Source organism: Abramis brama (genome assembly GCF_963993115.1).
Source record: "Abramis brama genome assembly, chromosome: 20".
NCBI lineage: Eukaryota > Metazoa > Chordata > Actinopteri > Cypriniformes > Leuciscidae > Abramis > Abramis brama.
In genome coordinates, this window is record NC_139982.1 from 22,498,807 (window position 1) to 22,518,484 (window position 19,678).

General features: G+C 38.4%; 3 protein-coding genes across 3 annotated transcripts; 2 read left to right on the top strand and 1 right to left on the bottom strand.

Moving 5' to 3' along the window:
* Positions 1–433: 433 nt before the first annotated feature.
* e2f4 (E2F transcription factor 4) lies at positions 434–8,992 on the bottom strand. Its single transcript, XM_084094803.1, has 10 exons — positions 8,480–8,992; positions 7,271–7,380; positions 6,276–6,437; positions 5,554–5,597; positions 5,362–5,426; positions 4,827–5,127; positions 4,077–4,226; positions 2,598–2,642; positions 2,412–2,456; positions 434–2,126 (listed from the first exon to the last, which is right to left on the bottom strand). The coding sequence occupies exons 1-10, from the start codon at positions 8,633–8,635 to the stop codon at positions 2,011–2,013; spliced, it is 1,194 nt and encodes a 397-aa protein (XP_083950929.1). The 5' UTR covers positions 8,636–8,992; the 3' UTR covers positions 434–2,010.
* A 2,173-nt stretch (positions 8,993–11,165) lies between these two features.
* On the top strand, positions 11,166–15,122 carry LOC311071098 (cytochrome P450 2J2-like). Its single transcript, XM_084095324.1, has 9 exons — positions 11,166–11,354; positions 11,512–11,674; positions 11,864–12,016; positions 12,107–12,267; positions 12,847–13,020; positions 14,078–14,216; positions 14,294–14,481; positions 14,552–14,693; positions 14,781–15,122. The coding sequence occupies exons 3-9, from the start codon at positions 11,920–11,922 to the stop codon at positions 14,972–14,974; spliced, it is 1,095 nt and encodes a 364-aa protein (XP_083951450.1). The 5' UTR covers positions 11,166–11,354; positions 11,512–11,674; positions 11,864–11,919; the 3' UTR covers positions 14,975–15,122.
* Positions 15,123–15,681: 559 nt separating this feature from the next.
* Positions 15,682–19,530, top strand: LOC311071096 (cytochrome P450 2F2-like). The gene is made up of 9 exons (XM_084095322.1): positions 15,682–15,932; positions 16,018–16,180; positions 16,933–17,085; positions 17,220–17,380; positions 17,730–17,903; positions 18,063–18,201; positions 18,543–18,730; positions 18,803–18,944; positions 19,029–19,530. Exons 1-9 carry the CDS (start codon positions 15,771–15,773, stop codon positions 19,220–19,222), a joined length of 1,476 nt encoding a protein of 491 aa, XP_083951448.1. The 5' UTR covers positions 15,682–15,770; the 3' UTR covers positions 19,223–19,530.
* The last annotated feature ends 148 nt before the right edge of the window (positions 19,531–19,678 follow it).

The window sequence follows — 19,678 nt, forward strand, 5'->3', positions numbered from 1 at the left end:
TTTCTAGAACACAGTTCCAGTAGTGGGATTAAATGTGAGATTGAATAACTGCACTCAATAACGTCCACAATGGTTTCTGACACCCAAATGGCTTTTTCCTGTGCCATAATTACACCTTAATGTATGCTTTTTCTGTTCATTTTTCTGTATTTACATAGTATTGCGTGCAACAAAAAAACTAAGGTTGGTACTTTTATCAAAGCAGATTGGAAATACCTTTGGATCAATCCTTGAGGGATTAAAGCATTCAAACTATGTAACCAACCCAATTTTTTAACCACTACACTACAATAGGCCTATTCAAGTGAAACTTGAACAGAAATGCCTGGATCTGCAGGATATGACTCAAGCACCTAGTATGACAGACTCATAAGGAATTAAGTGAAGGAAAAAAGGGAAGCAAATACCCTAAAATCAGACAAATTAAAGAGCATCACAAATACAAAAAGGTCTTTTATTTCATGGGGATGACAATTCCAGTAAAGAACAAGGATTCCGGTATTTTGCAATGACACAGTGGGGATTTGAAAACTGCTCAAATTCCCTAGATATTGTAAAATTGAGTCGCCCAACCCATTCAATGCATAGGGCTGGAAGTTACCTGCGCGATTAACTGTTTTAAAGTGCAATGTGGAGATAGAAGAAACTTGCGCACTATTCATCTACTGAAAAACAGATCAGTTGGAAATCTATCGATACAAAAATAAATGGTAAATGCTTACTGTGTACAAGCATAAAAATATTATTTAGCAGGTAGGAACATTAGGAAAACAAGATTTTTTTTGTGTGTGTGGGGCCAACCATTAGTAACACCGTGAGGAACCCACATAATGACATTCTGTTCGGATGTCATGTTGATACTCCATTTGTCATATTGTGACTTTCTCTATACTTCCCCCATAAACCCACATCCTTCTTTAGACAGTTATTCTCATATACAGACATAATAAAGACATCACTTGCTTTCAAAAGTATCTATACACATATATAAACGGGTTAAGAACAAATGTAATGTATGGACTGAAAACACAGGAGGGACTTTCTTAAAATACAAAAATAGCAATAGGCATCTAATTTAACATTTGTACAGGGCTTTATGCGCGACCTGTTCACAGCAGTCATTTCATTAAACAAGGTTAAAATCATATGCCAACACTGTAGCTAGTCATATTGTGAGTCAGACACAAAGTATTAACAATACACACCTGAAACAGACAAAGCAGGAATGGTTCATCCAACACAAAGTGTGTTCCTTCACTTTTTCAGAGGATCTACGCTATGATAAATATATTTTTGCTTTGTAGCACCAAACTGTAAAGATTTCACACAATATAGGCTTCCCCACTATGATCGCTGCCTCTTCAGTTAGTAGTGTAACTTAATAACTTCCACATTGTTTCTGAGAGCTGGTGTTTCCTGTAAGATGAGAACAAAACTGTTTCTTATTGGTTGAAGCGCTTCAAACTTTATGCGTTATTCAAAAGCAAAATTATGGAAGCAATACACTTTTTCATGAAAATCTGTATACTAGTTGCATCCAGGTCAGTAAATGCGCTGTGATAAAACGTGCCATTTTAGAACAGGAAGACCATTTAAAAAAAGACACATCCAGCTGGTATTTTCATTGAACTGTTTCATTAACCATTGCTGGTGAATTTAGTCTCTTGTCTGATAAACACGTGTCTATACAAAAGTAGTATAAAAACAACAGCCTTATAAGGAGTTTGGGAGTAACTTATTAACAAAAATGGTTTCCGTGGATGTCTGATATCTTCATCAGATCGGAGCAGTTGAATTTAGAAGGGAAAGTTCATTTTCAGTCTGCCACTTTGGGGTTGGAGTAAATATATAAAACATATAAAAAAAGCTTTATATACACACAGAATCAGCTTATCATACATATGGATCTGACACAGAGCCACGCTTTCTTTTTTTCCTCCTTTGAAAAGGGTTCAAAAAAAGAAAGTTCTTTTAAGTACACTACTCTCGTTGTACTGGTGTGTTTGGAGGTCAAAGGTTGGCAATGGGAACATCAAAAAGGTCACAAAGGCCCTCCGTCTCATCAAGGTTATAGATGTAGTCATGGTCACCCGGAGGAGGGGATAGACGGAGGAGCGGAGAGAAAACTATGAGAGAGAAAGACAGAAGAAGAGTGATACTGTGGCCGTCTTTGTGTGTAACTGTTGCTCATTTTATTTGTCATCGCACCCATTATGATATCACCGAGTCTATTTATGTTCATTTCATCTCAGCTGATGGTCAAATTTAAATTAGTTTTATTGATTATATAAACATGATATAATACATAGTTCATGTGACATTTGATTTGTTATGTACACAAACATTCAAACTTCCATTTCGTGTTTAGTAATAGACTAGGTACAGGTGGGCTGACTCATGATCGGCTTTACCTTCTGATGACATCAGCTCCTCAAGCAAATCTGTACTCATAATTTCTGTATGGAGGAAGGAGGAAACATGTCAAATGTGAAAAGGTTCTTCCTTGTGTTACTTATTCAGTCAAGCACATTAGCAGTAGAATGTGATAAACGTCAACAATGATCTGCAAATCTCAAGCTTGTTAAACAGGTCCTCACCTTTAGGGTCAAACATTTCTGAAAGTTCTTTGGGGAAGTCCAGTACTGAAAAAAAAGGGAAAACAGAGTCACAATTGTTTAAAGAAGCCAATTTGATAGCAAATGAGCCAGATTCAAACTCACACCTCCCAACATAAACTGCCAAATTTCAGATGAGAATTTTCTTTTTTTTCTAATTTTGTCAGCTATTTTGAAATTTAGTCTTAGTTTTGTGTCAAATGTACTTTTTATTTTATTATATTTAGTCAACCATGTCTTGTTTTTGTTTAGTCAAGTTTTAGTCGACTAACCCCTGGTTTCACAGACATGGCTTAAGCTAGTCCCAGACAAAAATGTATGTTTGAGCTTTTTTAAAGGGATACTCCACTTTTTTTGGAAATAGGCTCATTTTACAACTCCCCCAGAGTTAAACAGTTGAGTTTTACCGTTTTCGAATCCATTCAGCCGATCTCCGGGTCTGGCGGTACCACTTTTAGCATAGCTTAGCATAGATCATTGAATCGGACAGGACCATTAGCATCTCTCTAAAAAATGACCAAAGAGTTTCGATATTTTCCCTATTTAAAACTTGACTCTTCTGTAGTTACATCGTGTACTAAGACCGACGGAAAATGTAAAGTTGCGATTTGCTAGGCTGATATGGCTAGGAACTATACTCTCATTCCTGCGTAATAATCAAGAAACTTTGCTGCCATACCATGGGTGCAGCAGGCGTAATGATATGACAACATGTGATGATAGAAAATCGCAACTTTTCACTTTCCGTCGGTCTTAATACACGATGTAACTACAGAAGAGAGAATATATTTTTTATATAGGAAAAATATCAAAACTCTTTGGTCATTTTTTTGAGAGAGATGCTAATGGTCCTGTCCGATTCAATGATCTATGCTAAGCTATGCTAAAAGTGGTACTGCCAGACCCGGAGATCGGCTGAATGGATTCGAAAACGGTAAAACTCAACCGTTTAACTCTGGGGGAGTTGTAGCCTATTTCCAAAAAAAGTGGAGTATCCCTTTAACTAAAAGCAATATGTTAAAATATATCAGCTCCATTGTTTTGTCTCAAGATGAATAGCAGTAATGTTTTTTCTAAGGCACCTTTATAAAAGCTACTTAAATGCCTTAATTGAACTTAGACCTAATCCTAGCTTTAAATCTAGTTTTAGTCAATGAAAACTCACATTTTTGTCATGCTGCATAATGGTTAAACTGATCATCACAATTATTTAGCTTAAAATTATAAATCACAATGTTGGTTGCTATTTGAGAATTTTTTTTTTTTACATTTCATCAGAATTATTGGACTTATATAAGCACAAATCAAGAGAATGTTAACTCATACGGTTTATTTTACCTCATCTAGTTTCCTAATTTATTATAGACTACTTATATAAATGAACACACTCTCTACATTATGAAAACAAGAAGCTTCTCAAATTAAAATGGTGATCTCATTTTCAAATGCACGGGCACTTACGATCGGAAGGGTCTGTTTTGATTGGTTCAAAAAGTGTTGATGAATCAGGAAGTGAAGAGCTGTCCAATGAAGCAGATGACTGCAGCTGCTGGGCGTCCGCTGAAGACGCCGGATTGGCTGTTGTATCAGAGGAGGTGGTGCTTGAAATGTCTACAACCCCATAGGGGAAAAAATATATTATATTTAGTAATAGTACATAATACAAAACATGAAAAATTATCGTTTTTGCCACCATATCGGTATCGGCCGATAGATGTTAATTTTTAATGTTATCATTATAGACGCAATAAGTAAATTAGGCTGATAGATAACGTATCATTTCCTTCAGCCAAGACACTTCAGATGCACACTGTTTGCCATGATGGAATTGCTTAAAATATGATTGAAATCATTTTCTCTCATATAGGATGTGTTTGGTTAAGTTAATCAAAGCGTTAGTAAAGCACTCCAGTTTATTGGTGATCATCTTTGCCTTCAGCGCATCTAGCTCAAACAGAATTGCACATTAATAACTATAATTGGGACTATCATATACATAACATTATTATAATAAAACGTTTGAATTCTATGAGTTTAGTTGCCGTGTTTTGGCACACACAAACGTATATATATATATATATATACACACACATACTAGCCTTCACTACCAATTAGTAAAAATTAAAATCATAGTACATTATAATAAAGGAAAAAACAAGCGTTTTCAGACATTATTTCATTAATGACAAATTTTCATTAATTTCGTCCAACCTGTGGCTGCCCTCGCAGCAGAGACCGTGGTTGTGCTGGGAGGGACGGTGGTGGAGGAGGTGGTAGGACTCTGGCAGGTGGAGGCGGGCGATGGCGTACTGTTGGCTGCTGGTTTGGTGGGTGCGACAGCGGCAGAGGTAGCTGAAGCAGGAGTGGACAGGCTCTGAAGCATGTCGTCTGGCGGGGGCACGGGCAGCACCACAGGAGAAGAACTACAGGGATCCTTATTCACCAGGAGGACCTCGATGGGACCTGCAGAGCTCTTCAGGTGAATCTGGTACTTCTTTTGTCCATTGACATGCTACAAAGAAAGTGAGTGTATTTAGCTTCTGGATTGTGTAGGCGTTTCTCTTAAGAAGCATAAATTATATGAAAGAGTCATAACACTAATAAAACAGTGCTAAAAAGTATTATGGTACTACTATATGGATTTTTGGGTACCGTGGTGATGTGTGTGTATTTGTATATAATTAACTAAATTAATTACTCAATCAGATATCCAGTAGATTTTAATGGAAATACAAGCAGCCCTTACAGATTCAGGCACAGGGACCTCCAACTGTGTTCCTGAGGGAGCTCTGATTGCTAGAAGAGTGTCACCTAGTGGCAGACAAACATATATAGAGTTAAACTGCAATAAGGAAACATAAATATGTAGCTTTATAACTAATATTTGTTGTTCCAGTGACACTGCTGCTTTGTTGGGTGTCTGATGGGAAAAACCAACCTTTGAAGCAATTGCAGAGGTCTTGATGCGTTACATATGCCAGAGTGAGTCAAGTTAAGGACAAACAGCAAGCATGTGCTGAATTCAGAACCACATCTTACTCTTACTTCTAAAATAGTAATAGTAGTATACTAGTATGCAGTTCTCAGAAAATTGGAAACACTTCAGGAGTTTCAAAGTCATCATCATCTGATTAAATTTTACAGGATTTCTAGGAGACGTGTGTGTCGCGGTCCACCTGGAAACATACCCGCCGTGAAGCCAAATTCCCTCGTGGAGCAAAGCTGCCATGTTTATAACTGTGATGCTGAGCGACTAAATATCAGAATAAATATCAGAATCAACTAAACACTGGATTTTCAAAAGTATGTGAAGTTCGTGGCATATACTCTTTAAAATATGTCCAAAGAGTTTTACACGCCAGTCTGGTCTATTGTAGGGACATCGTCATTAAATTTTCACGCCTCTAAACATGACGCTGAACAAAACGAACCATGACTGGTTGCTTTACATGTCAGTTAGATGGCCTCTGGGCAGTCCTTCTCCAATGAAAGCTGCTATGGAGTCCAGACCTTCTGCAATCAGTCTGAAGGTCTGGCTACGCGAGACTACAGCAAAAACACAACTTTTTTAAAATAAAAACTTCACTTCGAGGATAAATTTTAAGTATCAAGGAGCATGTAAAGCGAAAACAGTGGACAAAGGTGTAGTTAGAAGGATATGGGCTATTTACTGAGTCGTCCGTCACATTCTTGATGCTCTGCTGAACCCAAACTCTCTGCTGGTCCAGTTCATGTTCCCTCCTGTCAAGATCCTCCAATTCCAACTTGAGATCTATCAGCTTGTCTGCAATTTCACGCGTGTTGCAACCTGGACCAACACCCCTTCAAATGAACGAAAATAGAAACAGACATTTAGATCAAGTGAATTAGTTGACACTTGAACAGACAGCTCTCTAAAACATAAATAGCCACAGCCTACTCATTTAAACAGTTGTCTCAGAAGAGCAATTAGCTGATTTTTTTTATGTTTAGGTTGGATTATTTCTTAAAACATACTTTATAATTTGCTCTTGCTATGCATTTTTTCAAATAATTATAATAATAACAACAATATATACTGTTCAAAATGTTGGGGTCTGTAAGAATTATTGAATATTTTTGGAAGAAGTCTCTTATGCTTAGCATGACTTTAAATTCTTTTCTATCTCATTTTTTGTAATTAATTTCTTTGATCATAATTACGTCAGTCTTCAGTCACATGATCCTTCAGAAATCATTCTAATATGTGTATTTGCTGCTCAAGAAACATTTGAAAACAGTTATGCTGCTTAATATTTTTGTAGTTTTAAAATACTTGAACAGAAAGTTGCAAAGAACTGTATTTATTTGAAATATAAATATTTTGTAACAATGTCTTTACTGTCACTTTTGACCATTTAATACATCCTTGCTTAATAAAACTATTAATTTCTTTAATAAACTTACTTGAATTAAAAGCATTGGACCTCTTATCTTCTTATATGTACTCTTGCTTAATAGCAAATATTTGCATAATTAACATTAAGATTACGAAAAGATGCCTTTAGTGGCCCACTAAAATATTTAATTTGTTGATGCAAAACACTAATAATGCACCGACAGAGACCATCAAAATAGGTAAAATGAGTATGTCAACATAAAAAAGACACCGGAAAGCATCCACAGAATTGCCTTACTTCCACTGGATGCTGTTTTTGGATTTCTTCTCAATGAGTCCAATGCCTTCCAAAACATTGGTGATGTCATAGATGCGCCTTTTCTGCCTTACAGCCAAAGTATCTGCAGCCTAAATCACATTCACACAAAAGAAACCAAACCAGATTATTGATTCTTCTCATCACATGCAACTGGACTAACTACACAAAACACACGTGTTTTGCACATTGCAAATGTTTCGCATACAAAGCCTTTAAAAGAGCAGTTCACTGAAAAATAAACTCATTTACTCACATTTTATGACTTTATTTCTTCTGTGGGAAATGTATTAGGTAGAATGTGAGAGACTGACTGCATCGGTCACCATTCACTTGCATTGAATCTTTATTCAAGTAAATGGTGACTGAGGCTGTCATACAGCCTAACACCTCCTTTTGTGTTCCCACTTAAGAAAGCAAGTCATATGGGTTTGTAACAAAATGAGGGTGAATAAATGACAGAACTTTCATTTTTCTTTGAACTGTCCCTTTAAGACGTATCGACTATCAAAAACGACAAAAACAGCCCAGAAAAGTTGACAAGCAAGCAACTTGAAGCAATCAAGTTCCAGGAGGACCTGTTCATTTCTAAACGACTTCAATACTTTGAATACACAAAGATCATTAAAATGAACAAACTAGTATTTTAATACGTTTTAAGACGCGTAATATCGCGTTTAAACCCCAATGGAAGCAAAGAAACGCATCGCCTGGTCGCACAGGCCTAAACTATCCCAAACTCTAGAGCACGTGCTTGTTTTGAAGGCTTTTGTTTGAGTTTTCCGTCCGGTTGGGATCAGCTTAACCGCAAGAACCCTCCGGGATACAACAACAAACACCACAGGAGCGGGTTTGCTTTGCAGACAAGTAGTGACAATGACATTACATTTGCAACCTGTTAGCTGGCTCGCCTGGGTTAGTGGAGGAACTACTTTATTTAAGCCGAGCTGTCGGCTAGTTGAGAGAGGGGTTGTACATGCACGCGACCCCCTCCTCCCTTACCAAAGAAACTTTTTAATCAACTTTTCCGTTCTGTTATACGACCTGGAATGCATCTGTTTGCATGCAAACAATAAAAACGACGCATTTTCAGCAGGCGCTGTCCGTCTCGCGCATCGCGCGTGCGATACTGAAAACATATAGCTGATGACGGTGATAGTGATGATGATAATGAGCTCGTCTCGTGCTTACAGCTTTCAAATCCAGCACTCCGTCCTTCGCTTCCTGCAGCAGAGTCACAAATTTAGTCGTGAGCAGCCCGAGACTTTTCTCGTGGCGACTGGGGGTCTGCGGCTGCAGCGAATCTCCCATCGCTCCCAGTTCGTTTCTTCCGGTCTCTAAATCCATCAAGTTGCTTTTAAAGTATTAATAAATCCCCACAGTTCTGCTTGCGGTCGGTTTATGTTGGTATAGTGAACGCTTTCTGTTGTTATATCGCTGACAGCACCGCTTCTGCCGCCCAAACGCTCGCTTCCCGTCACCGGCCGGTGATTCCTATAGCATGGACGGGGAAGTTCACCTCGAAATGAGAGAGTTAAGCCCCCGTTCAGGGTCCGGTCCGATTCAGGACACAGGTTACCCGAACCCAGATGGCCTAACAAGAACAGGCGCTCTCACAAGCACCAGAGCTGAGCTGCTTGAATGACTGAAGCCGTTGATGGCGCGGTGCATCATGGGATGACCTGCTAAAAATGGGAAGGCTCTGTGGAACAGCCTGTAGGGGGCGATAAGAACGGCGCATTGATCTGAAGCGGCCATGTGGGGGCCACAGATTGATACCGGTTTTTCTGTGCTGAGCTGAAGTTTTTATGTGATTGAATAACCAATGAATGTTTTATCATTAGGCATTTGTTAACTTTTTAAGGCTTTCTGACTTGCAGCAGATCCATAGATAGATAGATAGATCTATTCACATAGATAGACAAATATAAAACAAACACAACAGAGCTAGGCTACTCTATATAAGGGCCATTCACATGAGCAGGTTTAAACTAAGGATTTCTACTTTCATTAAAGGGATACTTCAGGATTTAGCATTAAGCTTTGTATTAGTAGAAAACCTGTAGTATTTTCGAATTACCGTGCTTTCCACCCTTATATCCCCCTGAGATTATCCCCCTGAGTCTGGAAAAAATCCTCCGAGGACGCAAAAATCGTCATTTTGCGTCATCGGAGGATTTTCTGGCCAGAGGCTAAAGGCTGTTCCATGTTTTCAACCCACCCATATGAGGGTGGGATCTCACTCACAGAATGTACACATAGTGTCAGCCGTCTTTCTTTGGAAGCTAAGCTAGCAGGCTCTTGTTCTGTGGAGAAAGCTGAGTAGTAGGGGTTACCATCCTCCTTTTCCCGGACTTGTCTGGCGGGCGAGATCGTTCAAAATGTCCGGGATTCGGCTTTTGCTTTCTGCAGTCGGCATTCATTGTTTACATGCACACCTTTTGTTTCAATCTAACTGAATTCATTCCGATTGGTGAATCTGAATGTAGTGTTTACATGAACGCTAAACAAGTGATCGGTTGATGTGCGTTTTAACATTGCTAAGAAAATTCCCGCTCCTCCTTGAGAGATACGACACCGGCGCCTCTCAGTAATGACGCCATCGGCCTCGCACCATTCTCCCGCGGCCATCAGCCTCGTCCTGCTCGCCACAGTAAACATAATGAATGGCGACTGTAGAACGCAAAAGCCGAATCCCGGACATTTTGGGCGATCTCGAAATCCCAGGCAAACTCATCACGGAGACTTGCTAGTAGCCTAACCTTGTTGTTTTCAACTGCGCTCTCTAACCGGTAGGCGTGGCTTGGGAGTGGCCTCGTAGGGCAGCGAAGCAAGTGCATTCTGGGAGTTGTTGTCTTTCATCCACATAAGCCAAAAATAAATTTTCTGGCTTTTCTCAGTCTAGAAAGCTACAAATTCAAAAATTTCTTCACATTTCTTCTACATAAATGACCTATTTTAAATACACATTCATCTTTCCAGAGGTGAAGTATCCTGTAACTCTGGTGCTCTTCGGTCATAGATAGACAGACAGACAGACAGACATTTCAGTTTTATGACTGGAAACATGGGCGTCGGAACCATTGTATATGGGTGGGACAAGACCCACCCACTTTTTAAGACCAATGATATTGGACCCACTTACTTTTACCGTCTCTGATTCAGCGCATTTGTCTTTTCATAGTGCTGTCAGTCAAATCCAATTATTAGGGAATTCCCTAATAAATTAAACTCCGCTGAATCGCTACATTATATTTCTCAACGAGCCGCAACTGACGAAAGTAACCGCCCGTTGTACCTTTCCAGTCAAATATTGCGTTGCAAACATCAATAACAGCTTTAAATTGTCATTGCTGGCAGATGACCATGGTATTAGGAGGATAATCCACGGATAGATGTGCATTTAATGCACGACTTGGAGGCAAAGAACCGCCCGACGTGAAGTGGAGTTTAGTTTACTTCCCAGGTGAAAAAGACGTAGGCTACTGTTAAATGTATTAAAAATGCATTAAAGTATATTTGTATTGTACTAAAAACATACTCAAGTACATTTTTTATATATTTAATAGTACGTCTTTTTCACCTGGGTTGTTTTAATTAAAAGGCACCAGAATAGCCTACATGAAATGGTATTTACTCCAGTAACATTTTTCTGGGGGAGGACCCACCCACTTTTTTTTTCTTCCGACGCCCATGACTGGAACATAAACTATTTTACTGTTACATTGTGTGGGAAAATAATCAAGCTCTGTCTTGGATTGGTTATTATTGGTATATTAAGTTTTGGCCTTCAGTCAACATGCTCCATGGGAATGTTCAGTATTTGAAGTGGGAGGGCTCTGTGCATTATTATCTGTGAGTTAAATGTGAAACGTAAGCAGTTCACAGCTGGACATCAGTCAGCATGTTGGGCTTTCTGATACTGGTGTGGATATGCATCTTCATCCTGTTCCTCTTCATCTAGATCCCGAGGCCAAAGAACTTTCCTCCAGGACCTCGTCCTCTGCCATTATTTGGGAATTTGCTAGAGCTAAACATCAATAATCCTTTGAAGGATTTCGATAGGGTACAGTATTTGAACACTTCCTTACTCATTAGTTTTAAATATAAATAAATACTTTAAGAATAACCACACAGCTTTCAAGAGTTATCTGTTTAAAACATCTGGTAATGTATTGCATAATGAGCAGCCCTGTGTGATGTCTTAACGCTAAACCTTTTAGCTGGCAGATCGCTATGGAAAAGTTTACAGTCTGTACTTTGGATCAAAACCTTGGATAGTTCTTAACGGTTTCGAGGTTTTGAAGGAAGCTCTTGTTACGAAGGCTGTGGACTTTGCAGGACGCCCTCAGGACCTCTTGGTCAATCGTGTTACAAAGGGAAGCGGTAAATCTACTTCCAAATCAACCTTCACTCTTATACCTCTGTACAGACTACGGTTAATCAATATGTTTTTGAGGTTGTTCACTCAATCTCCTCTTTATACAGAGTCCACAGAGCAATTTTCAGCCTTATCTGATATTACACTTAGCAGTACCATTGAGGCCCGTAAATAATCGTTACATGTTATTGCAGGTGTAATTTTGTCTGACTATGGCCCCAGTTGGAAAGAACACAGACGCTTTGCTTTGATGACCCTGAGAAACTTTGGCCTGGGGAAGCAGTCCATGGAGGAGAGAATTCTGGGAGAGGTTTCACATGTTACTGCTAAATTGGAAAAAAGAATTGGTAATAATGTACTCATTAATCTTATTTTCGGTATCTCAAAACAAACTCACACAAGAGCTTGACTTGACATTCAGATCAATGTACTTGCAGGAAACTCCTTTGACCCTCAGACTATGTTCCACAATGCTGCATCAAATATCATTTGCATTGTTCTGTTTGGATCCCGTTATGATTATGACGACGAATTCCTCAAGCTTTTCATTCACCTCTATACAGAGAATGCAAAGATTGCCAATGGACCATGGGCCATGGTGAGGCATTTTATCACTTCATCTTTTAAGTGTTTATATTCACAGCAAATAAAATACACATACAGAGATGCCAAAAAGTCTGAAACCACATTTCATTTTATTGTTATTATATTTTTTTTATTGTTTAAATAAGAGTTTCAGGATTATCTAAGAAATTTAAAGGGATACTACACTTTTTTTGGAAATAGGCATTAAACAGTTGAGTCTTACCGTTTTCGAATCCATTCAGCCGAAAATCGCAACTTTACATTTTCCGTCGGTCTTAGTACACGATGTAACTACAGAAGAGTCAAGTTTTAAATAGGAAAAATATCGAAACTCTTTGGTCATTTTTTTGAGAGAGATGCTAATGGTCCTGTCCGATTCAATGATCTATGCTAAGCTATGCTAAAAGTGGTACCGCCAGACCCGGAGATCGGCTGAATGGATTCGAAAACGGTAAAACTCAACCGTTTAACTCTGGGGGAGTTGTAAAATGAGCCTATTTCCAAAAAAAGTGGAGTATCCCTTTAAAAAATATATATTTTCTGTAGTTGTCCTTTGGAATTTTTATGAAGAATTTTCTCTATTTTATTGCAGATATACGATACATTTCCTATGCTGAGATTTCTGCCTCTACCCTTCAAGAAGGCCTTCGCAAATGCCCGCAGAGCCAGAGAATTGTCTGCACAACTGGTCAATGAACACAAAAAGACAAGAGTCCCGGGAGAGCCAAGAGACTTCATTGACTGCTATCTGGATGAGCTTGATAAGGTGCTTGCACATCTGTAATGGTATTTTTTAGGAATGCGTAATATATCGGTACCATATTGGTTATCGCCAATATTAGAGATGTTTTACATTTATTTGTATTGATTGATATTGGATATTTAATTGTACATCATTTACTCTATTTTTACATTTACATTACCTTTGTCACTTAGGCTACATCTACACTAATCTGGATACATTTGAAAACATGTTTGAAAACTACGCTTTTTGAAGATGCTCTCCTAAGTTGATACATTTGAAACTCAGTTTTTGCATTATAGTGTGGACTCTGAAAACAGAGGTATTTGGACACGAGCATGCATGTTCAGTCATGTGACGCATATTGGACCAATAGATATGTTTATATCGGTATTTGCCTGCAATTAGCATCATGTTGCTAAAGATACATGTTGCTTTGTAAAATCTTCATATTACATTCCTGCCAAGATTAATTTACTCTCAATTGCTGTCCTGACTCCTGAGGCAAAATATGAGGGCAATTGCATTTTAGAACATACTTGGAGTGGTGAATGAGTGTGACCTGAACGCACAAGTAAGTGTGAGATATTTTGCTAATGGTGATTGTGCCAGAAGAATAACATGATAACTTTATAATGTCTGGTCTCTTGTTATCATCTCAGTGAGCTTTTATTATGTTTAACGCATGCACAGTAAGATGATTTAAGTGTCTTCCGACATTTCAGTGTGGACGAGAACATTTTGGAAAACGCCAGTGTAGATGGAGAGCGTTTTGAAACAAAAACGCAGTTTTCAAATGTATCTGGATTAATGTAGACAGCCTTAAAGTTAGGGGCTTTTTTACTTTTACACAACACCGTTTTCAACTAAAAACGGAAAACGTTTTATGCGTTTTGGCCATTCTTTTACATGACAACAGTGTTTTGTGGGCCTGAAAATGTTTCAAAGTGTCAGAGTTGTAAACTACAAAAACGCGAATTTGTGAAACCGGTGACTTTTAATGTTAGTGCATCCCTATTTTACCTGAATGAGAAAGTTGTTTGTATTAATCTCTAATCAGTGGTTATTTTAATTTCACCAGAGAGGAAACGATGGTTCCTCGTTTACTGAAGCTCAACTTGTGCTGTACATTCTGGATTTGCACTTTGCAGGGACTGATACCACGTCAAACACGCTCCTCACTGCATTTCTCTACCTCATGACCCACCCAGAGGTTCAAGGTTTGTGTTTTGGTTAATTAATGCATTTTAATTAATTCGATCATTGCTTTAGCTTAAAATAGCTTTTATTTCACCAGAAAAATGTCAGCAAGAGATTGATGATGTTCTGGGGGGTAAAGATCACGCATCGTACGAAGACAGACATGATATGCCGTACACACAGGCTGTGATTCATGAAATTCAGCGCGTCGCTAACACTGTACCGCTAAGTGTGTTTCACTGCACCACCAAAGACACTGAGCTCATGGGCTACAACATCCCGAAGGTGAGGAAACCGTATATAAAGAGAGTTTTAACCCTTTAAAATCATAACTTTTTTTCCTTTTCTTCTCTAGGGAACTTTTGTTATTCCTAACCTCACTTCTGTACTAAAAGAAGAAGGCCAGTGGAAATTTCCTAATGAATTCAACCCAGCCAACTTCCTGAATGAGCAGGGCCAGTTTGAGAAGCCTGAGGCCTTTATACCTTTTTCTGCAGGTAAAGGGTTTAGAATCGGATACAGGTATAGTTTTGAGTTGTTTGAGTGCATTTTGTAAATCGTATACGCACATATATGGTGTACAGGTCCCCGTGTGTGTCTTGGTGAGGGTCTTGCACGTATGGAGCTCTTCCTGGTCATAGTCACTCTGTTGCGCCGTTTCCAGTTTGTGTGGCCCGATGATGCCGGGGAACCAGATTATACCCCAGTGTACGGGGTCACCCTCACCCCCAAACCATACAGAATGCACATTAAGTGCAGACAGACAGTCAAATTATAATTTTTTCTGTTGCAAAAGATGATTTGATGTTATTATTTTAATAACAGTATGTATTATGACTGGTCATATACTGTATATTATTAAAAAAAGGTCATAAAAAGAATCGCAATGCATCAAGACAGTCCTTAAATAAAAAGCTTTTACAAAATAGTTGGCTCTTGTCTGAATGTATGCCAGAGTGGTTTTATTTTGTTCACTTAATTATTTGTAGGGTTATAATCATTGTTGAAATCTAAAAATGAAAAACTGGAACTCCACTCTTCAGTGTCACGTGATTCTTCAGAAATCATTCAAATATGATAATTTGTTCTCAAGTTTGCGGCATCATATTTTTGTGGACACCGTGATGCATTTGTTCAGGATTCTTTGATGAACATGAAGTTCAAAAGAACAGCATTTATTTGAAATAGAAATCTTTTGTATCCCCGGTTTTACAGATGCCTAGGCTTTAAGATAGTCCCAGACTAAAATGCATGTGTGAACTCTTTTAACTGAAAGCAACTTGCACTGACATAGCCTACCTTAAAATATGTCAGTGCCATTGTTTTGTCTTAAGATGCACAAATCCCTGTGAAGGGATTTGTATTTAATTACAGAGTTCAAACCAGTTGAATTCAGGTGAATATAGAAATGCAGAAATTTGAGCAGTGCTTGTTTGTCTGTGTTCATTTTATCTTTCTGGAACACTGCCAATATCTGTTCAGATAGGAGATGTACCAAGAGATTGAGTGGTTTGAGTTCACAAGCTTGTTTTGCTTGAGTGAAACACAGAGACAACAGCTGGACATCAGTCAGCATGCTGGGCTCTTTGATTCTCCTGTGGATATGTATCTTCTTCATCTTCCTCCTAGTCCGGATCCAAAGGCCGAAGAATTTTCCACCAGGACCTCGTCCTTTGCCAGTATTTGGGAATCTGCTTCATTTGAACATGGCCAATCCTTTGAAGGATTTTGAAAGAGTATGGCTTTATTTTATGTCATCTTAAGTTTAAACATTTCTTTTTTTATCTTGTTTGTAAAATAATTTTCCTTTTTTTTTTTTAGTTTGCAGAACGATATGGGAATATTTTCAGTCTGTATACTGGATCAAAACCAGCAGTTTTTCTGAATAGTTTTGAGGTTATCAAGGAAGCTCTGGTGACAAAGGCTCAAGACTTCTCAGGACGGCCTCAAGGCTTAATGATCAGTCATATCTCGGAGAATAAAGGTAACTCCTACTACAAGCTGTATCAGCTAAGTAAATAACAGTCTAGTGAGTGTGAAATTTCTGTTACAACAGTTCAGTAAAGAGTGACTTACATGAGTGACTTACATATTAGTCAGACACAACATGACTCTTTTGCTCCGCCGGCGAAAATAGTTCCAACCGTACTGCATCAATTATGTCGTTCCTGAATGTTGAACGAATTGGCCGCGTGCATGACCCACGACAGTAACTTGTCGCCACCTACTGGCGTAAAGCCGAAAGTATACCTTTTCCGCCTTCCGCTCCAGTATCACTCCGCGCCGCGCAAGCATTCACGAGTGATTTTAGCGGTTGGTCCACAAGGTATTACGCACGCACGCGCACAACGCAAACAACAGGACTAAATTAAAAGTACAGTTTATATCAGGAACACAATCCCCCGGTTTCACAGACAAGTTTCAGGACTAGACCCAGACTAAAATGCATGTTTGAACTGTTTTAACTGAAAGCATCTTGCACTATCTTAAAATATGTCAGTGCCATTGTTTTGTCTCAAGATGCACACCAGTAATGTTTTTTTTTTTCTTTTTTTTCTGAGGCATGTTTATAAAAGCTATATATTGTAATTGAAAACTAAGGCCTAATTCTGGCTTAATCTAAGCCCTGTCTGTGAAACCAGGTCTACATGTTATAATATGAGATAAATAAAAGCTGTTGGAATATGTTTAGTGCTAGAAACCCTACAACTTTTAACTAACATTATTTTACTAAAGGTGTTGTATTGGCTAACTATGGCCCCCTTTGGAAGGATCATCGACGCTTTGCTTTGATGACCATGAAGAACTTTGGCCTGGGGAAGCAGTCCATGGAGGAGAGAATTCTGGGAGAGATTTCACACATTGTTGCTTACTTAGACAAAAATGCTGGTAGGCCTATTTATTTATGTGATTTTTAAAAAGTTTAGATCGACAAGATGGAGACAATGTGATTTCTTTATTTATTTTATACATCAGCTGACAAGGAAAATGTCAATCTTTTTAATTGATTTACATTTGTACAGGAGGAACTGTGAATCCTCAAAATATGTTCCACAAATTTGCATCAAATGTTATCGGCTTGGTTCTGTCCGGATCCCGTTTTGATTACAACAGTGAATTCCTTCAGTGCTTCGTTCAGCTCTTTACAGAGATTTCAAAGATCCTCAATGGACCATGGAACATGGTAAGATTTTAGATCAAAACGCCCATTAAATTGCTTGACAATTGCAGTTTTCTCTAGTCAATGATTAAACTATGATGTTACATGCTATAGCTAATCAGAGGAAGTTGGTAAAGTTGGCTAACAGGGGGAGGGACATCCTCATTCTAGAGAGCATCTGATTGGACAAAAATCTGTGTAGTGCAGGATGAGTCATGAATGTATAATTGGTTTTTCTGGAGTTTTTTTATGTTATGTTTTTTTTTTTGAATAAATAATATTTATATTTTCATTTCACTAAATATGACTGACATTCAAATTTGGGCTTGCATTTTAGAGTAATTGTATAAGATTGTATGTCCTTTCCTAACAGATATATGACACACTTCCTGTATTGAGAATCTTGCCCCTGCCTTTTAAAAAAGCCTTTGATAATGTGAAGAAGATAAAAGATATAAATATAAGTCTGATCGCTGAACACAAGAGCACAAGAGTTCCAGGAGAGCCGAGAGATTTCATTGACTGCTATCTGGATGAGATTGATAAGGTGAGAGTTTCTTCTGACATACATAAGGGTCCAAACTTCTAAGACCAAATTGAAAACAGAGGTTCAAAATCTAATCTGGAAATACTGTGTCACCACGTTATTCTTGAACAAATGCACCATAGTTTGAGACTCAAATGAATGATATCTTACATTCCCCAGAGAAAAAATGATGGCTCCACCTTTTCTGAGAACCAGCTCATCATGAACATTTTGGATTTGCACTTTGCAGGGACTGATACCACTTCCAACACCCTCCTAACTGCTTTTCTGTACCTCATGACCCACCCAGAGGTTCAAGGTCTGTGTTTAAAAAAAGCACACATTAATTTTTGCTTAATTTAAAGCAGGTTTCGGTTAAACCAGAGACAGTAGAGCAGTCTCTACAGCTGCCATAATGTTGTTCAATATGACAGCTGTAGGAATGGAAAAAATGCTTTTTTTGACTAGCGACGCTAGAACAGGCATTACAGTTTTTAAGTCTGAATTGAACTAAAGAAGCTAAATATATGATGTTTTGAATTCAATTGCTAATTTGACATTTTTTTAACTGGATATTGTCAACTCAGGTGTATGTTAACATATTAGCTAACTCCTTTTAGAGAACTTAAACAGACAAACATTGCCTTGTTTTTTCACCAGCAAAATGTCAGCAAGAGATTGATGATGTTCTGGGGGGTAAAGATCACGCATCGTATGAAGACAGAGATGATATGCCATACATACAGGCTGTGATTCATGAAGTTCAGCGCGTCGCTAACACTGTACCGCTAAGTGTGTTTCACTGCACCACCAAAGACACTGAGCTGATGGGCTACAACATCCCGAAGGTGAGGAAACTTGCCTAGAAACCAGAGTTTTTCCTATTTCAAATCAAATTTAATCTGTTTCTCCTCGGTCAGGGAACTTTAATCATTCCCAACCTCACTTCAGTACTAAAAGAAGAAGGCCAGTGGAAGTTTCCTCATGAATTCAACCCAGCCAACTTCCTGAATGAGCAGGGCCAGTTTGAGAAGCCTGAGGCATTTATACCCTTCTCTACAGGTAACCATTCAGAAATGTGTAACATTTTTTGTGTTTTATCTTTTCCAGACTTGTTCTGTGATCATCATCGTATGTGTTTTACAGGTCCCCGTGTGTGTCTTGGTGAGGGTCTTGCACGTATGGAGCTCTTCCTGGTCATAGTCACTCTGTTGCGCCGTTTCCAGTTTGTGTGGCCCGATGATGCCGGGGAACCAGATTACACCCCAGTGTATGGGATCACCATGTTGCCAAAACCCTACAGAATGTACATCAAGTGCAGAGAGACAGTCCAACAATAAATCATAATGCCAAATATTTTTCCCCCCTGCATAGGATATAATTTGATAAACAGATTACCTTTGAACATCTAATATTAATTATAGAATTATCTACAAAAACTTTGTGATAAATTTGTGATTCCTGTTCATCTACACTACCCATAATCCCAAAGTGGAATTGAAACTTTTTCGGAAACTCAATAAAAAGCTCAACATGTTCTGCCCCTTTCCATAAAGCACTTCAAATCGGTCAGTCTATGCGAATGTTGCAATAATTGACATTATATGTCTATTATATATGCCACAATAAATGTTCATTCAAGTTGTTATATGTGGCCTTTGTGTCTGTTTTTGAGACATCCCTAGCAAATATCCCATGAAATAAACTATTTGCTTAAATCTTCCCTTTCCACTGCTTTCATTTTGAAATATAGGTTTATATCTCAATAGCTAAATTCTGAAATAATGCAAGGGAAA